The sequence below is a fragment of the Bos indicus genome, chromosome X, assembly GCF_029378745.1.
Source record: "Bos indicus isolate NIAB-ARS_2022 breed Sahiwal x Tharparkar chromosome X, NIAB-ARS_B.indTharparkar_mat_pri_1.0, whole genome shotgun sequence".
Lineage (NCBI taxonomy): Eukaryota > Metazoa > Chordata > Mammalia > Artiodactyla > Bovidae > Bos > Bos indicus.
This window is the reverse complement of record NC_091789.1, coordinates 138,000,141-138,015,714: the sequence shown is the minus strand read 5'-3', so window position 1 is coordinate 138,015,714 and position 15,574 is coordinate 138,000,141. Positions and strand designations below refer to the sequence as shown.

Below are 15,574 nucleotides of genomic sequence, written 5' to 3'. Positions count from 1 at the left end.
TAGGAGTAGGTGAATTCGCTGATCCAGAATCCACAGATGATGAGGACTGCCTGTAATAACAAATACACTTTTACGGAAAATTCTTACTCAGAAGAGTCAAATACCAATATTCTACCACTGAACCCTTTCCCAGAGTAGTTTAACATTGAGCGCCTTACAACTTATAAACTGTCATTTAGAAAGGAAATTAAATCTCCTTTCCATAATGGATAAGAAAGTGATGGGTTTCATCATTCATTTTATTTTATATTTATCATCTTTAGCAAAATCCATCTCTTTTTATTATTCAATTAAATTCAGCCAAGCAAGACAGAATCTCCACCAGGAGAACATGGAGATGGGCGGGATGATATGAGATAAAGAAACTTACAGTCCTCTTGGGTGCGGGAGGGAGGTTCAGAAAATTCATTTTAATACAAGTGGAATATGATCAAGGCCACCATAAATATCTAACATGTATGAGACTGGAAAAAATCTAATGCTATGGAGGCCAAATGAAGGAGAAAGGGTATCCTCTTGGGACTGTCTGGAAGATATGAAGGAGATGGTAAGATCTGAAACGATCTTGAAGGATTAGTAAAATGGCAGCTGGAGCTGTGGGATGGGGTGTTGAGAATGTCTTGATACCAGAAGCAGAAGAGCACAGCAGGGAGACCTGCTCTGGGATCTGGGTCAGAACTCAGCATGCATGTAGGGGAGGAGGAAGGCATGGTTTCCATTTTTGCTGTAAAGCAAGGCACAGTGGCCCTGAAGTGATCACAGGGAAGAGAAGAGGAAGGCAAATGGCTGTGAGGAAGGGAAATCCATCCAATGATCTTAATCCTTCATACTGTTTTCAGAAGCTTCTAGGTTTATTCTATTTTCACACTGCAGTGGTTAACTCTTTACCTGTTCATCTTTCACCTCCTTAACTAGACAACATCCTACATGTAAGCTTCCCTGGTGGCTCAGCTGGTAAACATTCTGCCTGCAATGTGGGAGACTTGGTTCAATCCCTGGGTTGGGAAGATTCCTTGAAGAAGGGAATGGCTACCCACTCCAGTATTCTGGCCTGAAGAATTCCATGGACTGTATAGTCCATGGGGTCGCAAAGAGTCGGACATAACTGAGTGACTTTCACTTTCAAGCAGCGGTCATGCCTCATTCTTCCTTAGCTTCTCTCCCTCTGCCTCTGTCCTCTCTCCCTAATACATACACACACACACACCCTAACATACAAAAGATGACCTGAACCATGGCTTCATGTCACCACACATCAATAAATATTTATTCATTCAGTAATGGATTTGATAAACACACTAAGCCCTGGTCTGTTTTCCTCAGGGAGGACGTGACTAAACTTTGTTAGGAACTGTCCCTACATTTTCCCTGCAATACATGTGTCAGGAAGATTCCCTGGAGAAGGGAATGGCAACTCACTCCAGTATCCTTGCCTGGAGAATTGCATGGACAATATAAAACAGATATTATTAATAAAATTCTACTAACAGCCAGTCTATAGCCAGGAACTTATAAATTAACTATGGCCTATTATTTATTGCTTCTAAATTTTAATTTTCTATTAAAAGAGAGTATTAAAGAACAGAGGTAAATTTTAAAATACACACTTTTGCAGTCAAATTGTTTTACTTACTGTTTCAAAACCTCGGTGTGGGTGATCAGGAAATCCACCTGGTCTACCGCCTTTAAATTCATCAAATAGTAAAAATGGATCCAGATTTTTTAACTGAAATAAAAATAAAACCCAGCAGATTAGATGTGCCTTTTAAGTCACACTACTTGGGGCTATATTCATAAACAGATCTAATGAATCTCATTAAAAACGACTTGGCTAATAAGCAATTTTTTGCAATACAAAATGCTTTCAGGAAAGAACTCCTTATACACACACACACACACACACAGTCACTAAGTTAATCAGTTGACATTTTATGAGAAGTGGACAAATGATTCATGATCGTCTAAGATCTAAGTAGTCAAGCACAAACAAGATACAGTCCAAAAAGATTCATAATCTCATGGGGGAACACACTAGAACATCAGTTACTGTGCTATGATGATAAATGCTCTGGACGAAGTTAGCATATAGGAGAATGGGGAGACATTAGGGCAGGTTCAACCAGGGAGGTGTTACTTGAGCTGAGTCTTGAAGTATATATATGTAGAAGTTAATCAAGAAGAAGCAGGAGAAAGAGGAATATTCTAAATAAAAGAGCAGAGAAGCAGCTTTGTAAGATTGAAAACCTGTGAGGAAACTACTCTTGTGAAGCAAAAAAATGCACATGGAACTATGGTGAGAGATGGGCTGAGGACAGAGGTCAAATCATAAAGGAGTTTGGGTTTTATCCTGAAGGTGATGGGTTTAATCAGGTTGAGATGATAAGATCGAGAAAGAGCATTCTAGCATATATGTGGAAGATGGTCTGGAAAAGAAAGAGATGGGAGGCAAAGAGTATTTAGAAGGTGCTTTCAACAGTCTAGCTCAGTTGGTAAAGAATTCGCCTGCAATGCAAAAGACCCCCAGTTCAATTCCTGGGTCAGGAAGATCCGCTACAGAAGGGATAGGCTACCCACTCCAGTATTCTTGGGCTTCCCTGGTGGCTCAGTTGGTAAAGAATATGCCCACAATGCAGGAGACCTGGGTTTGATCCCTGGGTTGGGAAGATCCCCTGAAGAAGGGAAAGGCTACCCACTCCAGTATTCTGGCCTGGAGAATTCCATGGGCTGCATAGTCCATGGGGCTCAAAGAGTCAGACATGACTGAGCGACTTTCACTTTCAGTTTTCAACAGTCTGGGCAACAACAAAGGCCAGGTCTAAGGCAATGGCAGTAGTGATGGAGAATGGGAAAAAAGAAGAGCATTAGATCACTTCCAACTTTCTAGCTTTGGGGCCTGGGAGGGTGGTAAGGCCACCCAGAAATACAAGAAACATAACAGAAGGAGCCTTGAAGTAGGCATGGTGACTTCATTCTAGGTCACGCTGAGTTTGAGATATGTATATAAATGATATATATATATATATATATATATAAACAGTACTATGAATATTCAGTGTCTAGTATACTGTGCAAAAACTAGACAGCAAATGAAGATAGATCTTGAGCCCATGTGAGAGGCAAAAGCAGAGCTGGCTGTTATCAGCATATCTTTATGGTCACCTTGGTTATCCTTGGCCATCTGCTATCCTACACAAATTTTAGAAAACATCTACAAACAAAAATGTTGGACTTTTGGTTGGAACTGCTTTGAATGTATGGATCAATTTGGGGAGAAATGATATTTATGTAGTATTGAGTTTTCCTATTCATAAACATGGTTACTTCCATTTATTTAGGTTTTGGAAATGTCTTTCAATGGGATTTATAATTTTCTCCATACAGATTTTGCATATATGAAACTTTTTTCGACTAACATGCATTTTATGGTGTTATAAATAATATATTTGAGATATAATTGACATATTAGTTTTAGATGTACAAGGTAATGATTTGATATTTGTAAATACTGTGAAATGATCACACACTACCATCTTTCCCTATAAAAAAGTACGAAAAAATGAATATTTTTTAACAGTCTGCTGCTAGGGATCAAAAATGTGAATGGAAGGACTTCCCTGGGGTCTAGTGTTTAAGAGTTCACGCTTCTACCACAGGAGACACAGGTTCAATTCCTTGTCATAAACTAAGATCCTACATGCCATATGGCATGGCGAAAAATAAAAAAAATTTAAAAAGAAGTGTGACTAGAAAGCTGATTTTGAACACTGCTAAGCTCTTATTGATTTTAATAATTTATCTGTAGCTTCTGTTGGATTTTCTTTGCAGACATTCATATCACCAGTATATTTTTTTGGTTTTATTTACTTATTTTTATTTATTTTAATTGGAGGCTAATTACTTTACAATATTGTGGTGGTTTTTGCCATACATTCACATGAATCAGCCATGGGTGTACATGTGTTCCCCATCCTGAACCGTCCCCCCCACCTCCCTCCCTATCCCATCCCTCAGGGTCATCCAAGTGCACCAGCCCTGAGCGCCCAGTCTCATGCATTGAACCTGGACTGGCAATCTATTTCACATATGATAATATACATGTTTCAATGCTATTCTCTCAAATCATCCCACCCTCGCCTACTCCCACAGAGTCCAAAAGTCTTCTTTACATCTGTGTCTCTTTTGCTGTCTCGCATATAGGGTCATTGTTACCATCTTTCCAAATTCCATATATATGTGTTAATATACTGTATTGGTGTTTTTCTTTCTGACTTACTTCACTCTATAATAGGCTCCAGTTTCATCCACCTCATTAGAACTGATTCAAATACATTCTTTTTAATGGCTGAGTAATATTCCATTGTGTGTATGTACCACAGCTTTCTTATCCATTCATCTGTCGATGGACATCTAGGTTGCTTTCATGTCCTGGCTATTGTAAACAGTGCTGCAATGAACATTTCACCAGTATATTTTTATCAATAAGCTTTTGGCCAACAGTTTACAAAGTATTGGGTTGGCCAAAAAGTTCTTTCGGTGTTTTCCACACCATCTTACCACTCAGTTCAGTGACTTGGTCGTGTCCGACTCTTTGCAACCCCATGGACTGTAACACACCAGGCTTCCCTATCACCAACTCCCAGAGCTTACTCAAACTCATGTCCATCCAGTTGGTGATCCATCCAACCATCTCATCCTCTGTTGTCCCATTCTCCTCCTGACTTCAAATCTTTCTCAGCATCAGGGTCTTTTCCAATGAGTCAGTTCTTCACATCAGGTGGCCAAAATATTGCAGTCTCAGCATCAGTCCTTCCAATGAGTATTCAGTACTGATTTCCTTCAGGATTGACTGGTTTGATCTCCCTGCAGTCCAAAGGACTCTCAAGATTCTTCAACACCACAGTTCAAAAGCATTGATTCTTCAGCACTCAGCTTTCTTTATGGTCCAACTCTCACATCCATAAATGACCACGGGAAAAACCATAGCTTTGACTAGATGGACCTTTGTTGGCAAAGTAATGTCTCTGCTTTTTAATAATGCTGTCTAGGTTGGTCATAGCTTTTCTTCCAGGGACCAAGCATCTTTTAATTTCACGGCTACAGTCACCATCTGCAGTGATTTTGGAGCCCAAGAAAATACAAGTCTCTCACTGTTTCCATTGTTTCCCCATCTATTTCTGATGAAGTGATGGGACCAGATGCCATGATCTTAGTTTTTTGAATGTTGAGTTTTAAGCCAACTTTTTCACTCTCCTCTTTCACTTTCATCAAGAGGCTCTTTAGTTCTTTGCTTTCTGCCATAAGGGTGGTGTCATCTGCATACATGAGGTTGTTATTTCTCCTGGCAATCTTGATTCCAGCTTGTGCTTCATCCAGCCTGGCATTTTGCATGACATACTCTGCATATAAGGTAAATAAGCAAGGTGACAATATATAGCCTTGACGTGCTCCTTTCCCAATCTGAAACCAGTCTGTTGTTCAATGTCTGGTTCTAACTGTTGCTTCTTGATCTGAACACAGATTTCTCAAGAGGCAGGTAAGGTGGTCTGGTATTCCCATCTTTTTAAGAATTTTCCAGAATTTATGGTGATCCACACAGTCAAAAGCTTTGACATAGTCAATAAAGCAGAAGTAGATATTTTTCTGGAACTCTCTTGCTTTTTCGATGATCCAACGGATGTTGGCAATTTGATCTCTGGTTCCTCTGCCTTTTCTAAATCCAGCTTGAACATCTGGAAGTTCTCAGAAGATCTTACCACTACAACTCACTGAAGGCTCAGGTGACCATTAGCATTTTTTTCAGTTCAGTTCAGTCGCTAGCTGCTGCTGCTAAGTCACTTGCTGCTGCTGCTGCTGCTGCTAAGTCGGTTCAGTCATGTCCAACTCTGTGTGGCCCCATAGATGGCAGCCCACCAGGCTTCCCTGCCCATCATCAACTCCCAGAACTTGCTCAGACTCATGTCTATAGAGTTGGTGATGCCATCCAACCACCTCATCCTCTGTTGTCCCCTTCTCCTTCTGCCTTCAATCCTTCCCAGCATCAGGGTCTTTTCCAATGAGTCAGTTCTTCGCATCAGGTGGCCAAAATATTGTAGCTCCAGCATCAGTCCCTCCAATGAATATTCAGGACTGATTTCCTTTAGGATTGACTGGTTGGATCTCCTTGCAGTCCAAAGAAGTATGTACATTTTTTAAGACACAATACTACTGCATACTTGTAGACTAAGTGTGTATAAACATAAGTAATTTCTATAGGCACTGAGAAACCGAGATAATTGTGTGAACTACTTGATTGCAATATTTGCTTTATTGCAATGGTGTGGAATTGAACCCCCAACATCCCTGAGGTATGCCTGCATGAGAGTGGCCCAAGGAAAATCACAGCAGAAAGGACTGCCTGGCTGAAAGAGGAGTGGGGCATAGAAGCAAATGCAGATGAGTGATGGGTTTCCTTCCTGTTGGGAGCACACCCGCCAACATCATGATATGCAATCATTCCAATTATAGCCTGGCTACACTGTCCATATACAGTATAATGGATGGTACCAGTTGGCCCAGTTCCATCTCTTGTTCACCATTCATCACCAAAACAACATTATAAACTCCTCTACCTCCATATTTACAGCAACAAGGAACGTGTCACCTAGAGCCACTAATGTTAAACACTGTTGTAAATTCTACCCTACAATAGCTCTGTGCTCTAGTTTTTTTATGAGATTTTATTTTCCACTGATACAGTCTTGGTGCAAAAAGTTTGAAAAGTAACCACCTTGAAGTGAGAGTGATGTTTTCCTCTCTTCTGATGGGAGGGCTGGGATCCATCTTTTGGCAAGTTGGCAGTGTGTAGAGTGCTAACAAGTATGGTAACAATCTAAATGTTTAGAAGTAGAGCCTTCATCAGCAAAATGTCTACAAAATAATCAATACTGGAGAGGGTGTAGAGAAAAGGGAACCCTCCTACACTGTTTGAGGGAATGTAAATTGATACAGTCACTATGGAGAACAGTGTGGAGGTTCCTTAGAAAACCAAAGATAGAGCTAACATACGATCCAGCAATCTCCTAGGAATATATCTGGACAAAACTACAGTCCAAAAAGATACATGCATCCCTATGTTCATTGTAGCACCCCTATGTTCATTGTAGCACTATTCACAATAGCCAAGACATGGAAACAACCTAAATATCCATCAACAGAGAAATGGATAAAGAAGATGTGGTACAGACACACACACACACACACACATACAATGGAGTATTACTCAACCATTAAAAAAAAGAACGAAATAATGCCACTTGCAACAACATGGATGGACCTAGAGATAATTATACTAAGTGAAATAAGTCAGAAAGAAAAACACTGTATGGTATCACTTGCATGTGGAATCTAAAATATGACACAAATGAACTTATCTACAAAACAAAAACAGAATCATGTACATTGAGAACAGACTGGTGGCTGCTGACAGAGAATGGGTTGGGGGAGAAATGGAGGAGGAGGTTGGGGTTAGCAGATATAAGCTTCTACATATAGGATGCATAAACAACAAGGGCCTCCTGTAGAGCACAGGGAACTATATTCAATACCCTATGATAAACCATAATGGAAAAGAATATTTTAAAAAGAATGTATATATATATATATATTATAACTGAATCACTTTGCTGTATAAGAGTAATTAACACAACATTGTAAGTCAACTATATGTCAATAAAAATTTTTCAAATATTTAAACAAAAAGTAAAAAAGTTGGGCTAAGAATAAGAGAATAATGGGAATAATGGTATGCTCTTTCACTGGAGTATGTCATAACTACTTAAATGGTATTTATGAAGAATTTATAAGAATGTGGGAGGTGCTTGGCTACCCTGTTAAATGAAAAAGTAAGGACACAAAATTGTTTACACTGTACAACTAAAACATATAACTAAACAGAGGTAAAAGAAAACATTCTCTGTCTTCAGTTCAGTTCAGTTCAGTCGCTCAGTCATGTCCGACTCTTTGCGACCCCATGAATCGCAGCACGCCAGGCCTCCCTGTCCATCACCAACTCCCGGAGTTCACTGAGACTCATGTCAATCGAGTCGGTGATGCCATCCAGCCATCTCATGCTCTGTCATTCCCTTCTCCTCCTGCCCCCAATCCCTCCCAGCATAACAGTCTTTTCCAATGAGTCAACTCTTCGCATGAGGTGGCCAAAAATACTGGAGTTTCAGCTTTAGCATCATTCCTTCCAAAGAAATCCCAGGGCTGATCTCCTTCAGAATGGACTGGTTGGATCTCCTTGCAGTCCAAGGGGCTCTCAAGAGTCTTCTCCAACACCACAGTTCAAAAGCATCAATTCTTCGGTGTTCAGCCTTCTTCACAGTCCAACTCTCACATCCATACATGACCACAGGAAAAACCATAGCCTTCACTAGACAGACCTTTGTTGACAAAGTAATGTCTCTGCTTTTGAATATGCTATCTAGGTTGGTCATAACTTTCCTTCCAAGGAGCAAGCATCTTTTAATTTCATGGCTGCAGTCACCATCTGCAGTCATTTTGGAGCCCAAAAAATTAAGTCCGACACTGTTTCCATTGTTTCCCCATCTATTTCCCATGAAGTGATGGGACCGGATGCCATGTGGCACTAGGAATGATTCCTATTCACGTTTTCCCTTAGAGTAGAGACACACCTGGGGCATGGTAGACCCTCTGAATTAGTAGAATGTGGGGGTCTCTATAGCACAGGTTTTTCAGCCAGGGACTTTTAACTGGGTAAATTCTATATTTTATATATCTCTATCTATAGATAGAATTCAGGGTGACTGTAAACTTGGCTGGGAACAAAAAACACATCATTATTTTTACTAACTTCCAACTAAATTTTTTCTTCTTCTGAATTTTTTTTTTGTAGTAAAACAAACATAACATGAAATTTACCATTTTAACCATTTTAAAGCATATAGTTCAGTGGCATTAAGTACGCTCACACTGCTGTGCAACAAGTCACCACCATCCATCTCCAGACTGAAATGTAACATTTCCTTTAATTATGAATGCAGTCAAAGAATCACAGTAAATTACCAGGACCTGTGACTTTGTCACCAATAGAAATCAAAGCTCTTTTCATATCACATCACAGTTGCTGCAGGTACTGAACTATGTTCATGCTCCTCAAAGCTTTGAAATTAAGTAGTTATGAGAAGTGCCACTACATCTTCTTACTGAATGTTACTAGAGTTATTTAAGTTACTAATTACAAATTTGTTTTTGCAATATTTTACTAACTATATTTCAATACAAAGATTTTCCTTTGTGTGTAATCCCATGTATTTTATACATTTTAAAAACATTATTCTGAGAAGGAAATTTATAAAACAACATTCTGAGAGTGAACTGATGGATTTCAGCAGACTCCCAAAGGGGTTCATAAGACCAGAAAAATTAAGAACCCCTCAGCAGATGTGTTTCTGATGGAGTAATTAAAGTATTAGCTACCCTGAACATACAATACTGGGTTTACTGACAGGTGTTTGAATTCTTCTGCTGGCAATGTGGCCTAGAAGAATATGACACCACATCCATCTGCATCTTCCCAACATCCACTGTGCATTTAGTCCTTAGAATAATCTTGTTTGCCTGTATCCCTTTGAAAACCAAAATCTGACTGACCTCAGAAGACATTCTCAGATGAACAGGAAGCTAATGGTGGGAAGAGTATGAGAATATTAGAGCAGAATTTAAGAAGAGGAACAAACCAGCCTCACTTTTCAAAAATAATCCATTTCCCTAATATACTTCTCCTTTATTCAAAAAATATTTTGGAGAGATGCTCAACATCACTAAGTAGTAAAATGCAAATCAAAACCACACAGAGATATCACCTCACACCTATCAGGATGGCTATTATTAAAAAAAACAAAACAAAACAAGAAATGACAAGTGTTAGTGAGGATGTGGAGAAAGGGGAACCCTACTACACTACTGGTTAGAATGCAAATTGGTACAGCCACTATGGAGAACAGTATGCCAGTTCCACAAAAAATTAAAAGTATAACTACCATGTCATCCAGCAATTCTACTTCTGGGTATTTATCCAAAGAACATGAAAATGCTAACTTGAAAAGCTGTATGCATCGCCACGTTCATTGCTGCATCATTTACGATAATCATGGAAAGAACCTAAGTGTTCAATGACAGATAAATGGATAAAGAAAATGTGGTGTATATGGGATACAATGGGATATTATTCTACTATAAAAAAAGAATGAAATCTTGCTGTGTGCAACAACATGGGTGGACCTTGAGGTCATTATGCTGAGTGAAATAAGTTAGACAAAGACACTGTATGATCTCATTTATATGTGGAATTCAAAATCAACAAAAAAAAGCTCACGGATGCAGGGAACAGATTGGAGATCGCCAGACGTGTGTGTGTGGGGGGGGTGACAAGTGGATAAAGAGGGGCCAAAAGGTACAAACTTTCAGTGATAAAATAAATGAGTCATGGGGAGGTAATGTACAGCACAGTGACTGTAGTTAATACTGCATTACATATTTGAAAGTTGCTAAGAGAGTAGATCTTAAAAGTTCTCATGACAAGAAAAATATTACGGTGACAGGTGTTAACTAGACTTGTGATCATTTTGCAATATATACAAATACTGAAGCATTGTGTTGTTCACCTGAAACTACTATTATATGTCAATTATACCTCAACTTCTGCTTTTGGAATCTGGAGCTGGGCACTGTATTCCATGGATTAGAATCATCATTTCCTTTTTTTGCACGTAAGATTTTCTTTTCTCCAAGTCCCGTGTCTCCCCTTCTCTGAGGGAGACAATCACCTTCTCTGAGGGAAGCCCCCACTTAGCCCCCCATCAGGAGGTCCAAAGAGTCCAGTCTCAGCCATCTCTCTAAGAACTCAAAATGCCTGGCAAATGGCTGACTGCCTCAGGGTACAGACCTGACCCAAGAGGAGGCAATGGGATTCTCTCTCCTAGGAATTTGGGATTGGGCCCCAGCATCTGTCCCTGGTGCTTTGACTGGTGGGCATGTAAACCTAGGGGATCTAGCAGGTATGCCTGGGCACGTGCACCTGGAGGCTGACAGATCAACTCAGGATAGGATGTGGGTGTTCGGAGAGCAGCACAGACGTTTCAGTCAGGATCACTGGATCCACAGTACAGAAATCCCCTTGGGGTGGGGTTGGTCTCGAGGAGACCCCAATTGCTAAGTTTAGAGTTGGTTCCTAAGGTACCCCACGGGGCAGCTCATGATTGTCTCATGACCTATCTTCCCAAGCTTACCCTCAGGGTCCCACCAGTCCCTTCCGCTAAAAAAAAAAAAAAAAAAAAAGGCATGAAACAGCCATCCAACCAGCATACCTCGGGTCTTCCGATGCTTCTGCGGACTCGTGCTCCAACTCCTTCCGACTGCTCCCGGCTGAGCACTGAGAGGGTAACCTTCTTGGAGGACATCGTATCCAAGGTTAAAAAGCAAGTGTTCTGAGGCTGAGCTGTAGAGGATGCAGGATAAGAGAAGGGACAACAAAACAGAGACGTCATCAAGGAGGGACCGACCACCCACGGACTATAAAATATAGGTTAGGAAATTCACCCCCCACCACGCCCCAAATATTGTATGGCCAAAAAGTTCATTTGGGGTTTTCTGCAAGATGTTACAGAAAAACCCAAATGAACTGTTTGGACTTTTTGGCCAGCCCAATATTAACAGCTATAATTTTTTAATTGCTTACTCTGCTTTCAAACACCACTAATGATGGTGGACGCCTGTGAGTGCTAAGGAGGTTCTCAGCACCCTACTAACGATTTACAATGGTTATCTGGTGTAGTCCTAGGACCACCGTTGACCACAGTTAGTAATAACAGCTGCTGGGCATTTACTTAGAACCTCTAATGAGCACTTTACCTGCTTCATCTGATTGAAATCTCTGCCCCTACCTCTATCCCACGTTGCCCGAGAAGGGAGCTGCTACCATGAGCTAAGAGAGATCTGGGTATCTCTTATCTGAATGTGCAAGGATCTTGGCACTGAAAGGGATCTTTGAGGGTCATCAAATTCAAAGACTCATCTATCCCTGAAGTTCAGGGTCAACTTAAGTGGCAAGAAATATCTGAAGCTTTCTCTGAAGTCTTCCAGAGCACAGAAAAGCACAGGAAACTCACGGAGGAGGTGCCCTTGACCATGCAATCTGTATTCTACTCAGGACCCCCAATTCAAAAGTGCTTCCTCTTTGTGAGTCTCACACCAAGTATAATTAATCCATTTTCCACTTCAAATGCTTGCAGACAATACACGCAATCCCTAAAGCTCTTCTGCAAATGACATATAATCCATTCCTTCAAAGTTTCCCACTCAAACCAAGATAGATATTTTAGCAAGAAGCACAGACTCTGGAGCCACACAGTCTTGAGTCTGCATCCCAGGTTCACCACGTATCAGCTGTGTGATCTGAGGCCAACTGTTAAACCTCCCTGTTCCTCAGGCTTTCCACCTGTGAATAGGAGTCATAAAACAGTGTAGATTCTGCAAAGGAGTGTAGTCAGTGTTCTAAGAATGCAAGCTGCTGCTACTCAGAGCACTCAGAGGGTTTAGCACTGGCTAAACCCTCCAGCCAGTCAAGTGAAAGTGAAAGTGAAGTCGCTCAGCTGTGTCTGACTCTTGTCAGACTCTTTGCAATCCCATGGACTGTAGTCTACCAGGCTCCCTACCAGGCTCCTCCGTCCATGGGGTTTTCCAGGCAAGAGTACTGGAATGGGTTGCCATTTCCTTCTCCAGGGGATCTTCCTGACCCAGGGATCGAACCCAGGTCTCCTGCATTTCAGGCAGACGCTTTACCCTCTGAGCCACCGGGGAAGCCCGGCCAATCAAGGCTCACTCTAAATGTGCCCTCCCCTGGGCTGCCACCTTTAGTGAACTCAATCCTCCACCTATGAGCATCTAGAAAGTATTTTACGTCCAGCCCCCGCCCTCAATTTGAACTATTTCTGGATCTTTCCAGATTCCTCCAATTAAGTTCTATGCACGTGCACCACTGACGAGGTACTTACCAGATCTTAGTGCTCTGCAGAAAGAAAAGTCGTCTGCGACTTGCACCAAACTGCAGAGGACTACTTAAGCATCTCTGGCCATTTCTCTTAGGAGACCCCTGGGAGTCTAAAGCGGGCCAGAGAGGGCGGGGTCTGCCCCGTCGGCCCCGCGGGCGCCAGGTACTCGAGCCCGGTGAAGGGCGGCTATAGCAGCCCGTTCGGCGGCTGCAGCGAGGGGCGTGGAGAGGGCGGGCTCGGAGGGCGCCCCGCGGCTGCCTCACAGTGACTCAGCGCTTCGCTGCCAGTGGCCGCAGGGAGGCTGGAGGCGGGAGTCCACGGGTCTCGGAGGCCCTGGGCAAGGGCGATACTCCTTGATTGACAGTCCGCCGCCGCGAGGATCCCTTCGCCCCGCCCCTCGCCACAGCTCCGCCCCGGCCTGTTCGGCTGCCCTTGTGATGGGCGGGCGGGGAAAGGTCACTGGAGAGAGGCGCTCTGGGCCCTAGGAGGCATGGATGGGCCTAGCAGGTGCTGTGTTCAGGCCAAAGGTCCCAACTGGACCTCCTCGGAAAACTTGTCTTTGCCTGGAGTCGGCTACCTCCATCACTTCTTGGGCCTTGTGTGACCTTGGGCAGGTAGCTCAGCCTCTCTGTGCCTCGAGTGCCTCCATTGTAAAACGGGCGTGGCGACGATAATACAGTACAAGCTGATGGGGTTGTGATGAGAATTAAAGGAGCTGGGCAGGCCCTACTGCTGCTGCTGCTGCTAAGTCGCTTCAGTCGTGTCCGACTCTGTGTGACCCCATAGACGGCAGGCAGCCCACCAGGCTCTGCCGTCCCTGGGATTCTCCAGGCAAGAACACTGGAGTGGATTGCCATTTCCTTCTCCAATGCATGAAAGTGAAGTCTCTCAGTCGTGTCCGACTCTTAGCGACCCCACGGACTGCAGCCCACCAGGCTCCTCCGTCCATGGGATTTTCCAGGCAAGAGTACTGGGGTGGGGTGCCATTGCCTTCTCCGGGGCAGGCCCTAAGCACTGCTCAATTATTGCTTACATCATTAAGTTGCCGCCTTTACAGGGCTATGCGTAGTTGCAGAAGCCTCAAAGGATTTCTATTCTGTAAACAGCAGAAAGCTCATTGCCTGCTTTTGAAGAAGGAAGGTGCCGGATAGTAAATATTTTCAACTTTGCACGTGTTCTCTGAGACGGCTGAGGCAGTTGGCCTTTGTAGCAACAAGCCAGCCAGAGACAGCATGTAAAATAAGTGGGTGTGGCTGCGTTTCAATAAGACTTTAATTATGGCTGCTGACATTTGAATTTCATGGAATTTTCACTTATCATGAAGTGTTACTCCTCTCTTGATTTTTTATTTCAAGCACTTAAAAGTGTAAAAACCATTGTTAAGCTCACAAGCTCTAAAAACAAGGTAGTGGGCTACACTTGGCTGCAGGCCTGGTTTAGAGACCTGCTCTAATAGGCATGTAGAGGAAGGGCTTTTCCCCAGATTACTTATATGTCAGCGTCAGCGCGGCTCAAATCGCCGCCTTACTTCAATGAGTCAAAGCTAAATGAGATAATATACAAGAACATTAAAAGTGCCATGAAATAATCTTGCTGCTTATCTTCATTATACTTAACCTTTGCAACTGTCTCCAAAGAAAACAGAAGTAGGGACTCTCTGTCAGGCACTTGGCAGTCCTTGGTAAATACTTCTGCATTCCCTACCAAATAGTTCAACGCATAGCCAATTGCCTGAGCCTGAAACCCAAGCCATCATTTGTCCACCTTGAAATCCTGTGGATTCTGCTCCTATTATCTCTTAAATATGTCCAGTGCTTCCCACCATCCATCTGCTCTGGTAGTCAAACCATTCTCCAAGTCGCAGGGAAATGAACCAACCGCCTAAAACCTTCCTTGCCCTCAAGAGAAAATCCTGTGATGTCTTTAACCCAGCCTCAGCCTCAGCATGCTGATACTTACTCAAGGATAAACATACACACACAGAGGTGGCCCCTCTTTCCTTTTTATGCTGAACTTTTTAAGGCTCTCGAATGTGCATTCACTCTTTTGTCGACTTGCTGTGCCTCTGCCTGGAACTTTCTTTCTCCTTGATCTGGCTCATTGCCATTCATCTTTCAGCTCTCAGTTTCCACATCACCCCCTCTAGGAAACCTTGCCTGTCTGTCCTCTCAAATCCGGGTGAGATGTTTGACCTGGTGAGCATGACGACTACACATTGTTACCACGATTACACATTGTTGATCAGTCATTGGTTCTCCTCCTTTGGAAGAGTCTATTTTCCTAAGATGGTTCCAACAGTATCTCCCACATACACATCTTCTTTTCAGTGTGACCTTGACACACCCCACCATCACAAGTGGAGTTTACTTCTGTTCCTCCTAAGTCTAGGCAGGGCCTGTGGCTGCTTTGACTGATGGAATACACTGGAAGGGGTAGTGCCAGTTCTAGGTGTGGCTCTGAAGTAGCCTGGCAGCTTCTGCTTCCTGCCTTCTGGAAGTCAGTTGCCTTGTAAAAGGAGTGAT

At 42.6% G+C, this 15,574-nt stretch overlaps 1 protein-coding gene across 3 annotated transcripts in view; it reads right to left on the bottom strand.

Annotated features, from left to right (window-relative positions):
• The window catches only part of PIR (pirin), a 98,112-nt gene extending 84,784 nt beyond the window's left edge, over positions 1 to 13,328 (bottom strand). For 2 of the 3 annotated variants that reach the window (XM_070783596.1, XM_070783597.1), the window contains exons 1-3: positions 13,056 to 13,328; positions 11,370 to 11,500; positions 1,634 to 1,726 (exon numbers count right to left, since the gene is read on the bottom strand). In XM_070783596.1, the coding sequence (XP_070639697.1) occupies positions 1,634 to 1,726; positions 11,370 to 11,462 (186 nt within the window). In that variant the 5' untranslated portion in view covers positions 11,463 to 11,500; positions 13,056 to 13,328. The remainder of the gene's footprint in view (positions 1 to 1,633; positions 1,727 to 11,369; positions 11,501 to 13,055) is intronic. The other variant, XM_070783595.1, reaches the window with a different exon arrangement.
• Between the last annotated feature and the right edge of the window lie 2,246 nt (positions 13,329 to 15,574).